Source organism: Taeniopygia guttata, chromosome 2, assembly GCF_048771995.1.
Source record: "Taeniopygia guttata chromosome 2, bTaeGut7.mat, whole genome shotgun sequence".
Taxonomy (NCBI): Eukaryota; Metazoa; Chordata; class Aves; order Passeriformes; family Estrildidae; genus Taeniopygia; species Taeniopygia guttata.
This window is the reverse complement of record NC_133026.1, coordinates 1,610,759-1,624,163: the sequence shown is the minus strand read 5'-3', so window position 1 is coordinate 1,624,163 and position 13,405 is coordinate 1,610,759. Positions and strand designations below refer to the sequence as shown.

At 44.0% G+C, this 13,405-nt stretch overlaps 1 protein-coding gene across 4 annotated transcripts in view; it reads right to left on the bottom strand.

The window, feature by feature from the left end:
• The window catches only part of ALS2CL (ALS2 C-terminal like), a 49,065-nt gene extending 39,343 nt beyond the window's left edge, over nucleotides 1-9,722 (bottom strand). For 2 of the 4 annotated variants that reach the window (XM_041714292.2, XM_072925236.1), the window contains exon 1: nucleotides 9,453-9,722. In XM_041714292.2, the coding sequence (XP_041570226.2) occupies nucleotides 9,453-9,623 (171 nt within the window). In that variant the 5' untranslated portion in view covers nucleotides 9,624-9,722. Of the gene's footprint in view, nucleotides 1-767; nucleotides 1,959-2,150; nucleotides 2,874-9,452 lie in introns of those variants that run through there. The other 2 variants (XM_072925237.1, XM_072925238.1) reach the window with 2 other exon arrangements.
• Nucleotides 9,723-13,405: the final 3,683 nt, after the last annotated feature.

Sequence of the window (13,405 nt, the reverse complement as noted above, 5' to 3'; positions counted from 1 at the left end):
TTAAACCCAGCACCAAATGAACTCCAAGTTTAAACCAAAGTTTAAACCCAGCCCCAAATTAAACCCAAGCTTAAACCAAAGTTTAAACCCAGCACCAAATGAACTCCAAGTTTAAACCAACGTTTAAACCCAGCCCCAAGTTAAACCACAATTTAAACCCAGCCCCAAACTAAACCCAAGTTTAAACCACAGACTAAACCCAGCCCCAAAATAAACCCAAGTCCAAACCCAGCCTCTCCTCTGCCTTTAATTCTTTATTTTTTTTTTTAAGCCTCCAAAGCGCCGCTTTCCCTCAACTTGGATCCCGATTTTCCATGGAATTCCGGAGCTCCTGGAAGGTTTTTTTGGGATTATCTCTTCCTGCTAAACCGAGTTTATCAACCCGGCTTTAATTCTCGATCTCTTGGCAGCGCCGCGGCTTTTCCAGCTTTGTTCCATCCGCCCTGGAATTCCAGGCGAGGCTGGAAAATCCCTCCCTGCAGGAGCAGGATCGGGAGTCCCGCCTGGAAAAGCCGCGGTGGGAGCAAGGACGGGGTTTAAGCTGGGATTTAATTTTTTCCGGGAGTGAAATTCCTTAAAAAGGACTGAAATTCCTCTGGGAAAGGCGGGGTTTTGTGGGAAAATCCGTGAAAATCCTCTCCGGAATTTGGAATTTGATCGCGGTTCTACCTAGGGAAAACATTCCCAAATTTCCTCCGGGCTAAATCAAACTGATCCCAAAACCAAGCAGGAAATCCCAAAATTTGCTGGATTCTGGAGAGACCCACCTGGAATGAGGCAGCGCAGGAAAATTCCCGGCTGGAAAAAACTCCGGGAGGCGCAGAAATCCGGGAATTCTCGGTGTTCCCAAGGCTGGAACTTTTCCCTCCCATATTTCCCTCCCACATTTGGAGGCAGAGCCTCAAATCCCAAACACCCACGGGAGCCGGGATTACAAAATCCCAAATCTTGGTTCCCCAAAGTTCCTGCTCCTCCTCTTCCCCCCTCCTCCCTTTTCTCTTTTTTTTTTAATTTAAATAATCCCGGATTTTGTCATCCCGGATTTTGTCATCCCGGATTTTGGGGAAGTTGAGGTTTCGGGAAGTTGAAATTTCGGGAAGTGAAAGGGGAAAAAAGAAAAAAGTCAGGAGGGGTTTTGGGGTAGTTTCGCTTTTCAGCCTCGCTCTGTTCCCACAGCGCTTCTCCCAAAAAAACTTTGGGATTTTTTCCTCCTCTTTCCAGGCTCGCTCCCATTTGCTGGAAATTCCAGGAATTCCTTGGGAAAGGAGATTTTTCCTGCCATTCACAAGCGGCGCTTCCCTTCCGTCCAAAAACCCAAAAATAACCCCAAACTTCCCGAATCCCTCGGTCAGGAGCTCCCAGAGTCCTCTGCTGCAGCTCCACCTTTAACTCTTTCCCTTCCTCCCAAAAATCCTAAATCCAACCCCAAAATTCCCAAATCCATCCGTCAGGAGACCCCATACGCCTCAGTCTCTTTTAAGTCATTCCCCTCCTCCTAAAAACCCTAAACCCGACCCAAAAAATCCCAAATTTCATCGGTCAGGAGATTCCGGAGTTCTCTGTGCAGCTCAGCCACCTTTAACCATTTCCCTTCCTCCTAAAAAAAATCCTAAATCCAACCCCAAAATCCCTAAAACCTTTTAAGGAGAACCCAGACAACTCAGCCACTTTTAACTCTTTCCCCTCCTCCTAAAACCCCTAAAACCCACCCCAAAATTCCGAAATCCATTATTCAGGAGATCCCAAAGTTCTCTGTGTGGCTCAGCCACCTTTAACCATTTCCCCTCCTCCTAAAAACCCGAGATCCAACTCCAAAATTCCTAAAACTTCTTAAGGAGACCCCAGTCACCTCAGCCGCTTTTAACTCTTTCCATTTTCTGAAAAATCCTAAATCCGACGCCGAAATTCCCAAATCCATCCCTCCGGAAATCCCGAAATTCTCTGTGCAGCTCAGCCACCTTTAACTCTTTCCCTTCCTCATAAAAATCCCAAATCCAACCCCAAAATTCCCAAATCCACTCCTCAGGAGATCCCAGACACCTCAGCCACTTTTAACTCTTTCCCTTCCTCCTAAAAACTTTAAACCCGACCCTAAAATTCCCAAATTTCATCGGTCGGAAATTCCGGAGTTCTCTGTGCAGCTCAGTGACTTTTAACTCTTTCCCTTCCTCCTAAAAAAACCTAAAACCGACCCCAGTATTCCCAAATCCATCAGGCGATCCCAGAGTTCTCTTTTACAGCTCAGCCACCTTTAACCATTTCCCTTCCTCCTAAAAAAGTCCGAAATCCAACCCCAAAATCCCTAAAACCTTTTAAGGAGACCACAGACACCTCAGCCACATTTAACTCTTTCCCTTCCTCCTAAAAATCCTAAATCCAACCCCAAAATTCTTAAATTCTTTTCTCAGTGGGTCCCGGAGTTCTCTGCTGCACCAGAAATTGTTTTCTGTCCTCCTAAAAATCCTAAATCCAACCCTAAACTTTCGAATTCCATCTGTGAGGAGATTCCAAACATCTCAGCCACTTTTAACTCTTTCGCTTCCTCCTAAAAATCCTAAATCCAACCCCAAAAATCCCAAATCCATTCCTCGGGAGGTTCCGGAGTTCTCTGTGCAGCTCAGCCACCTTTAACCATGTCCCCTCCTCCTAAAAACCCGAAATCCGACTCCAAAATTCCTAAAACTTCTTAAGGAGACCCCAGTCACCTCAGCCACTTTTAACTCTTTCCATTTTCCGAAAAATCCTAAATCCGACTCTAAAATTCCCAAATCCATCCCTTAGGAGATCCCAAAGTTCTCTGTGCCGCTCAGCCACCTTTAACTCTTTCCTTTCCTCCTAAAAAACCCTAAATCCAATCCCAAAATTCCCAAATCCATTCCTCAGGAGATCCCAGTCACCTCAGCCGCTTTTAACCTTTTCCATTTTCCGAAAAATCCTAAATGCGACTCCAAAATTCCCAAATCCATCCCTCAGGAGGTTCTGGACTTCTCTGTGCACCTCACCCACCTTTAACCATTTCCCTTCTTCCTAAAAAAATCTTCGATCCAACCCCAAGATTCCTAAAATATTTTCAGGAGATCCCAGGCACCTCAGCCCCTGGAACTCTTTCTGCTCCTCCTAAAAAACCCCAAATCCAACCCCAAACTCCCAAATCCTTCCCTCAGGAGCTCCCAGAGTTCTCTGCTGCACCTCAACCTTTAACTCTTTCTCCTCCTCCTAAAAAACCCTAAATCCAACCCCAAAGTTCCTAAAACTTCTAAGGAAACCCCAGACACCTCAACCAAATTTAACTTTTTCCTTTCCTGCTAAAAAATCCTAAATCCAATCCTAAATTACCCAAATCCATTCCTCAGGAGATCTCAGGCACCTCAGCCCCAGGAACTCTTTCCGCTCCTCCTAAAAACCCTAAATCCAACCCCAAAACCACAAATCCATCCCTCAGGAGATCCCAGAGTTCTCTGCTCCAGCTCAGCCGCCTTTAACTCTTTCCCTTCCTCCTAAAAACCCCTAAATCCAACCCAAAAAATCCCAAATCTGTCCCTCAGGAGGGTCTGGATTTCTCTGTGCAGCTCAGCCACCTTTAACTCTTTCCCTTCCTCCTAAAAATCCTATATCCGACCCCAAAATTCCCAAATCCATTGGTCAGGAGATCCCAGAAAACTCAGCCACTTTTAACTCTTTCCCCTTCTCCTAAAAACCCTAAAACCGACCCTAAAATTCCCAAATCCGTTGGTCAGGAGATCCCAGACAACTCACCCACTTTTAACTCTTTCCCCTTCTCCTAAAAACCCTAAAACCGACCCTAAAATTCCCAAATCCATCGGTCAGGAGATTCCGGAGTTCTCCGTGCAGCTCAGCCCCCTTTAACCATTTCCCTTCCTCCTAAAAAAATCCTAAATCCAGCCCCAAAATTCCCAAAACCTTTTAAGGAGACTCCAGACCCCCCCAGCCCCAGGACTCATTTCCCCTCCTCCTAAAAATATCCTAAATCCAACCCCGAAATTCCCAGATTTTTGTCTTGCAAGTCCAGAATCCCGGGATTTTCACGTTCCTGGGAAACGGGGCGTGGACGTGGAATTGTGATCCCAAAACCCAATCCCGCTTTTTTCACCGAGACAACAAAAACCTTTCCCTAAAGGATGAGGGAGGGATTGGAAAACAAATCCCAAGAAAAAATTGGGATGAACAGCGGGAATTTGCTTTGAAGAGCTGTTGGAAACCAGGATGGAATTCCAGGGTTAATTCCAGAAAATTCCCTTTTAGGGAAGTCCCATTAGGATGAACAGGAGGATTTAGGGAAGAGTGGGATTGAATGGGACAGGAATGAGCCGGGAGAGGCTGGAATTCCATGGGAATTCCCCACCTGGCTGCTGCTGGAATTTCTCCAGAGTTTTGGAATTGGTCCAGCTCAATCTACATGCCCCAGGAATATTTTATTTTATTCCCGGGGAATTCTCAGCCCTTGGATCGGGATCAAGGGTTTGTCCCATCCTTTGGAGGGTTCACGGTTGGATTCATCCCGTTCCAGCTTTTCCAAACATTCCTTGAGCTCCGGAACCACCAGGATGGTTTTACTGTGGCCTCAGGAGTTGGTGGCCTTGGAATGGCCTTTCCATCCACATCCAACTTTTCCCATCCGTATCCAACATTTCTCATCCATCTCCAACTTTCCATCCACATCCAACATTTCCCATCTCCAGCTCTCCATCCACATCCAGCCCTTCCCATCCATCTCCAACTTCCCATCCTCATCCAACTTTTCCCACCCGTATCCAACATTTCCCATCCATCTCCAACTTTCTATCCACATCCAACTTTTCCCATCTATATCCAACTTTTCCCATCTATATCCAACCTTTTCCATCCATCTCCAACCTTTCCCATCCCCATCAAACCTTTGGATATGGAGGAGAAACAGGAGAGACGAAATCATGGAATTGGTTGCTCTGGAGAACCTTTGGAGGTCCCTTCCATTCCAAACATTCCGGGACTTTTTTCCTGTGGCCACAGGAGTTGGTGGCCTTGGAGTGACCTTTCCATCCCTATCCAACCATTCCCATCCCTATCCAACCTTTCCATCCATCTCCAACCTTTCCCATCCATATCCAACATTTCCCATCTCCAGCTCTCCATCCACATCCAACCCTTCCCATCCATCTCCAACTTCCCATCCACATCCAACTTTTCCCATCCTCATCCAACTTTTCCCATCCATCTCCAACTTCCCATACACATCCAACTTTTCCCATCTATATCCAACCTTTTCCATCCATCTCCAACCCTTCCCATCCCTATCCAATCTTTGGATATGGAGGAGAAACAGGAGAGATGAAATCTTGGAATTGGTTGCTCTGGAGAACCTTTGGAGGTCCCTTCCATCCCAAATATTCCAGGACTTTTTTCCTGTGGTCACAGGAGTTGGTGGCCTTGGAGTGACCTTCCCATCCCTATCCAACATTTCCATCCCTATCCAACCTTTCCATCCATCTCCAACCTTTCCATCCATCTCCAACCTTTCCATCCATCTCCAACCTTTCCATCCATCTCCAACCTTTCCCATCCATATCCAACATTTCCCATCTCCAGCTCTCCATCCACATCCAACCCTTCCCATCCATCTCCAACTTCCCATCCACATCCAACTTTTCCCACCCGTATCCAACATTTCTCATCCATCTCCAACTTTCCATCCACATCCAACTTTTCCCATCTGTACCCAACCTTTTCCATCCATCTCCAACTTTTCCCATCCCTATCAAACCTTTGGATATGGAGGAGAAACAGGAGAGACGAAATCTTGGAATTGGCTGCTCTGGAGAACCTTTGGAGGTCCCTTCCATCCCAAATATTCCTGGACTTTTTTCCTGTGGCCACAGGAGTTGGTGGCCTTGAAGTGACCTTTCCCATCCCTATCCAACCTTTCCATCCCTATCCAACTTTTCCATCCCTATCCAACCTTTCCCATCCCTATCCAACCTTTCCCATCCATATCCAACATTTCCCATCTCCAGCTCTCCATCCACATCCAACCCTTCCCATCCATCTCCAATTTTCCATCCACATCCAACTTTTCCCATCTGTATCCAACCTTTTCCATCCATCTCCAACCTTTCCCATCCCTATCCAACCTTTGGATATGGAGGAGAAGCAGGACAGACAAAATCTTGGAATTGGTTGCTCTGGAGAACCTTTGGAGGTCCCTTCCATCCCAAACATTCCAGGACTTTTTTCCTGTGGCCACAGGAGGTGGTGGCCTTGGAGCGACCTTTCCATCCCTATCCAACCTTTCCATCCATATCCAACCTTTCCATCCATCTCCAACCTTTCCCATCCATCTCCAACATTTCCCATCTCCAGCTCTCCATCCACATCCAGCCCTTCCCATCCCTCTCCAACTTTCCATCCACATCCAACTTTTCCCATCCGTGTCCAACATTTCCCATCCATCTCCAATTTTCCATCCACATCCAACCCTTCCCATCTGTACCCAACCTTTTCCATCCATCTCCAACCTTTCCCATCCCTATCAAACCTTTGGATATGGAGGAGAAACAGGAGAGACGAAATCATGGAATTGGTTGCTCTGGAGAACCTTTGGAGGTCCCTTCCATCCCAAATATTCCAGGACTTTTTTCCTGTGGCCACAGGAGTTGGTGGCCTTGGAGCGACCTTCCCATCCCTATCCAACCTTTCCCATCCCTATCCAACCTTTCCATCCATCTCCAACCTTTCCCATCCATATCCAACATTTCCCATCTCCAGCTCTCCACCCACATCCAACCCTTCCCATCCATCTCCAACTTCCCATCCACATCCAGCTTTTCCCATCCATCTCCAACTTCCCATCCACATCCAACTTTTCCCATCTATATCCAACATTTCCCATCCATCTCCAACTTTCCATCCACATCCAACTTTTCCCATCCGTGTCCAACATTTCCCATCCATCTCCAATTTTCCATCTACATCCAACTTTTCCCATCCAACCTTTTCCATCCATCTCCAACTTTTCCCATCCCTATCAAACCTTTGGATATGGAGGAGAAACAGGAGAGACGAAATCTTGGAATTGGTTGCTCTGGAGAACCTTTGGAGATCCCTTCCATCCCAAATATTCCAGAACTTTTTTCCTGTGGCCACAGGAGTTGGTGGCCTTGGAGCGACCTTTCAATCCCTATCCAACCTTTCAATCCCTATCCAACCATTCCCATCCCTATCCAACCTTTCCCATCCCTATCCAACCTTTCCCAGCTCCATGGGGACAGCCTGGCCCTGTCCCCACATCCAGAATGATCCACAAAAAAACGGGATCCTCCAGGATCATCCAGCTTCTGCTCCTGCCCAGGACATCCCTAAATATTTCTGGGAGCGTTATCCAAACATTCTTTGGGCTTCATCAGTGCCCGGAGTTGGGCAGGAGAGACGAAATCTTGGAATTGGTTGCTCTGGAGAACTTTTGGAGGTCCCTTCCATCCCAAATATTCCAGAACTTTTTTTCCTGTGGCCACAGGAGCTGGTGGCCTTGGAGTGACCTTTCCATCCCTATCCAACCATTCCCATCCCTATCCAACCTTTTCCATCCATCTCCAACCTTTCCCTCCATCTCCAACCTTTCCCATCCCTATCCAATATTTCCATCCCTATCCAACCTTTCCCAGCTCCATGGGGACAGCCTGGCCCTGTCCCCACATCCAGAATGATCCACAAAAAACGGGATCCTCCAGGATCATCCCGTTCCTGCTCCTGCCCAGGACATCCCAAAATGTTTCTGGGATCATCATCCAAACATTCCTTGAGATCCGTCAGGACCCGGAGACACCAAATCCCCAAATCATTCCAGGGAATCCCTCATTGTATCCCATTCCCAACATTCCATTGGGACTGGCAGGAATTTGGGAATATTTATGCCACCATCATACCCCATTCCTGATTTTCCATCCAACTCAGGGATTTTGGGAATATTTATATCCCATTCCTGATGTTCCATCCAATTTAGGGATTTGGGGAATAATTATCCCACTATTACATCCCATTCCAAACATTCCATCAGGACCGGCAGGGATTTGGGAATATTTATCCCGTTCCCAACTTTCCATCCAACTCAAGGACTTTGGGAATATTTATCCCACCGTTTTCCATCCCATTCCCAACATTCCATCGGGACTGGCAGGAATTTGGGAATATTTATCACCCCATTATATCCCATTCCTGATCTTACATCCAAGTCAGGGATTTTAGGAATATTTTTCCCACTGTTCTACCCCATTCCCAACATTCCATTGGGACCAGCAGGGATTAGGGAATATTTATCCCATTCCCGATGTTCCATCCATCTCCAAGATTTGGGAATATTTATCCCATTCCCGATGTTCCATCCATCTCCAGGATTTGGGAATATTTATCCCATTCCCACTGTCCCATCCCTGTCATGGATTTGGGAATATTTATCCCATTCCCGATATTCCATCCCTGTCATGGATTTGGGAATATTTATCCCATTCCCAATGTTTCATCCCTGTCAAGGATTTGGGAATATTTATCCCATTCCCAATTTCCCATCCATCTCCAGGATTTGGGAATATTTATCCCATTCCTGATGTTCCATCCCTGTCATGGATTTGGGAATATTTATCCCATTCCCAACATTCCACCCATCTCCAGGATTTGGGAATATTTATCCCATTCCTGATGTTTCATCCCTGTCATGGATTTGGGAATATTTATCCCATTCCCAATGTTTCATCCCTGTCAAGGATTTGGGAATATTTATCCCATTCCAAATGTTCCATCCCTGTCAGGGATTTAGGAATATTTATCCCATTCCCAATTTCCCATCCATCTCCAGGATTTAGGAATATTTATCCCATTCGCGATATTCCATCCCCGTTATGGATTTGGGAATATTTATCCCATTCCTGATGTCCCATCCCTGTCAGGGATTTGGGAATATTTATCCCATTCCCGATGTTCCATCCCTGTCATGGATTTGGGAATATTTATCCCATTCCTGATATTCCATCCCCGTCATGGATTTGGGAATATTTATCCCATTCCCGATGTCCCATCCATCTCCAGGATTTAGGAATATTTATCCCATTCACGATATTCCATCCCTGTCAGGAATTTGGGAATATTTATCCCATTCCCAATTTCCCATCCATCTCCAGGATTTGGGAATATTTATCCTATTCCCGATGTTCCATCCATCTCCAGGATTTGGGAATATTTATCCCATTCCTGATGTCCCATCCCTGTCAGGGATTTGGGAATATTTGTAGGAAATGAGGCACATTCCCATGGAACATCCTTTTCCAGAATTCCCAACTTCCCATCCTCCCTTGTGACATTCCCAAATCCCAAAATTCCCCAGCTGGAACCCCTTGATTCCCACAAAATCCCACGGGAACAATTCCAGAGGCATTTCCACGAACCAAAAATTCCCTTTTATTTACCTCGGGATCAGCCGGGATCCATGGGAACGGGAAGGGGAAAATTCCCGGCTCCAGCTCCTTTCCAGCCGCAATTCCAGAGGGAAGGAAGGGAAATTCCTGGAATTCTTTTCTCCCAAGGTGCAGCGGAGCATTCCCGGTCTCCATGGAAACTCCAGCGCTGGAAAATTCCATCGGCTGAAACCCGAGCCGGGAATGGCTCCGAGGGATTTAAAGGGAAACGCCGCCAAATTCCCGAATTTTTCCCCAATTCCCAAAATCCGCCGGGAGAATTCCAATAATAAATAAAACTAAAATTAAATAAAATCAATTAAAATAATTGAAACTATGTTAAAGTATATGAAAATAATATTAAAATAAAATTTGAATAAAATTTGAATAAAATTTAAATAACATTTGAATAACATTTGAATAACATTTGAATAACATTTGAATAACATTTAAACATTTAAATAATAATAAAAGTAAAACAAAATTTCAAAATTCAGATAACACAAATAAATAAAAGTAAAAAATAAAAATGATATAGAAAGAAAATCAACAACGAGATAAAATCGGAATAAAAATAAAAATTAAATAAAAATTGAATTAGTAAAAATAAAACCGGAATTAAATAAAGAAAAAGAAAAGTAAAGAAATTGAAAATAAAGAATTGAAAATATAAAAGAAGTTTAAGATAAAATAAATTAAAACAAAAATAGAGAAGGAGTAAATAAAAATAAGAATAAATACAACATAAAATAGAAACTAATAAATAAAAATAAAAAAATTAAATAAAGAAAAATAATATTCAATACATTTGAAACTTTTTGAAAATTATAAATAAAAAATAAAAATGTAGTTTAAGGGAAATTTAAAAAATAGAGGAAAAAATTAAAAAATTAACAAATTAAAATAGGAAAAAAATATAAAATAAATTCAAAATAAAATTTAAAAATCCAAGGAAAAAACTTCATTTTTAACAAATAAAAGAAATAAAAAGAAATAAAATTAAAACACCAGAAAATTGAGAATAAAACCTCTGGGAATAAAAGGAATGACCTGAAATTCCCATCCCAGAATTCCCGGAGTTGAAATTCCCAGCACCTGGAAAGGATTCCCAGAAAATCCTCTTAACCAAATCCCAAATTTCCGTCGTGTTTTCCAAAAGGAAAGAATTCCCTTCCCAAACCTCTGGGAATAAAATTAAGGATCTGGAATTCCCATTTATGGACAGGAATGACCTGGAATTCCCATCCCAGAATTCCCAGATTTCATATTCCAATCACATTGGATGCATTCCCAGAAAATTCCCTGAACCGGATCCCAGATTTCCACAGCATTTCCCAGAATTCCATTCCCAAACCTCTGGGAATAAAAGGATGGATCCAGAATTCCCATCCCAGAATTCCCATTGATTTTCCAGCACCTGGAATGAATTCCCTGGAAATTCCCTGAACCGGATCCTGGGATTTCCATTTCCAAACCTCTGGGAATAAAAGGATGGGGCTGGAATTCCCATCCCAGAATTCCCATTGATATTCCCAGCACCTGGAATGCATTCCCAGAAAATTCTCTGAACCAGAACCCAAATTTCCGTAATGTTTTCCCAAAATTCCCAAAGTTCTGGGAATAAAAGGATGGAGACAGAATTCCCATCCCAGAATTCCCATTGATATTTCCAGCACCTGGAATGAATTCCCTGGAAATTCCCTGAACCAGATCCTGGGATTTCCATTCCCAAAGCTCTGGGAATAAAAGGATGGGGCTGGAATTCCCATCCCAGAATTCCCAGAGTTGAAATTCCCAGCACTTGGAATGGATTCCCAGAAAATCCTCTTAACCAAATCCCAAATTTCCATGGTGTTTTCCAAAAGGAAAGAATTCCCTTCCCAAACCTCTGGGAATAAAATTAAGGATCTGGAATTCCCATTTTATGGACAGGAATGACCTGGAATTCCCATCCCAGAATTCCCAGATTTCATCTTCCAATCACATTGGATGCATTCCCAGAAAATTCCCTGAACCAGATCCCAGATTTCCACAGCATTTCCCAGAATTCCATTCCCAAAGCTCTGGGAATAAAAGGATGGAGCCGGAATTCCCATCCCAGAATTCCCATCCCAGAATTCCCATTGATATTTCCAGCACCTGGAATGAATTCCCAAAAAATTCCCTGAACCGGATCCTGGGATTTCCATTCCCAAAGCTCTGGGAATAAAAGGATGGAGCCGGAATTCCCATCCCAGAATTCCCATCGATATTCCCAGCACCTGGAATGCATTCCCAGAAAATTCTCTGAACCAGAACCCAAATTTCCATAGCATTTTCCCAAAATTCCCAAAGTTCTGGGAATAAAAGCAACGAGCTGGAATTCCCAACTGATGGACAAGAATGACCTGGAATTCCCATCCCAGAATTCCCAGATTTCATATTCCAATCACATTGGATGCATTCCCAGAAAATTCCCTGAACCAGATCCCAGATTTCCACAGCATTTCCCAGAATTCCATTCCCAAACCTCTGGGAATAAAAGGATGGAGCCATAATTCCCATCCCAGAATTCCCATTGATATTTCCAGCACCTGGAATGAATTCCCAAAAAATTCCCTGAACCGGATCCTGGGATTTCCATTCCCAAAACTCTGGGAATAAAAGGATGGCGCTGGAATTCCCATCCCAGAATTCCCATCGATATTCCCAGCACCTGGAATGCATTCCCAGAAAATTCTTTGAACCAGAACCCAAATTTCCATAGGATTTTCCCAAAATTCCCAAAGTTCTGGGAATAAAAGGAATGAGCTGGAATTCCCAACTGATAGACAAGAATGACCTGGAATTCCCATCCCAGAATTCCCAGATTTGATATTCCCAGCACTCAGAATGAATTCCCAGAAAATCCTCTTACCCACATCCCAAATTTCCATGGTGTTTTCCAAAAGGGAAAATTCCTGAATTTGTTTTGTTGTGGAATTGGGAATTCCGGGTTATTCCCCACAGATTGGCCAGGCCCAGAATTCCCAAACCTCTGGAATCCAGGATTTTCCCATATTTAATCAGTTCCTCTTCCAGAGGGAATTTTTTTAACCAAACCCAAAAACCCGAGGAATTCCTCGAGATCTCCCGCAGTTTTATCCCAATTTTTTGGAAAACAGGAAATTTGGGAAATCGGGGAAAATGAAGGAAGAGAGAGCGGGAGAGGAACAAGGAAAATCTTGGATGCAGGAGCCTCATTCCCAAAAAAAAAAACCCCAAATCAGCGGGAAGAATTCCTTAAAATCTTGGAGCCCCAGCCTGGAATTCCAGAGGAAATTTGGGAAGCGGGAATTCCCTGTCGCGCTGCTGCCACCGCGTGGCTCTTCCCTCATCCCGAATTCCCAAGGATTTTCCCCTGGAAAATTCCCCCAAATCCAAAGATATTTGGAATATTCCCAGGCTGATCCGTGATGAAACCTTGGAGCTGCTGGAATTTTCCTTCCCCGTGGGAATGAATTTGATCCTGGAATTCTCTCGGATTCCCTAAAAATGTTGGGATACTCCCGGATCCCTTTTTGTGCTGCCTGAAATTTCAGGATTCTCCCAGGACAAAATCCCCAAATCCCAGAAATTCCGAAATCAGGGAAGGTTTTGTGGGATTTTGGGATGGAATTCCCGGAAAATATCCCTGGAATATCCTGTGGGATCTTGGGAGCTGTTGCTGTCGGTAGAACGGGATGAGCTTTAAATCCCCCAAAAATCAGGAATTCCAGAAAAAGGAGGTGAAGGAAATAATCCCTGAAATCCCAGAATTCCAAACATCGAGCTTGGCTTGAATCCCGGGATGGGTTTTGGTTGGGTTTTTTTTAATGAAAAACAAAAAAAATCAAGAATTTTATTCCCTAAAGCAACAAGGTTTAGGGAGTGAAAAAAAAAAACTGAAAGGAAAAAATAAACTGAGAAAAAAAAAACCTGAGGGGAAAAAGAACTGAGGAAGGAAA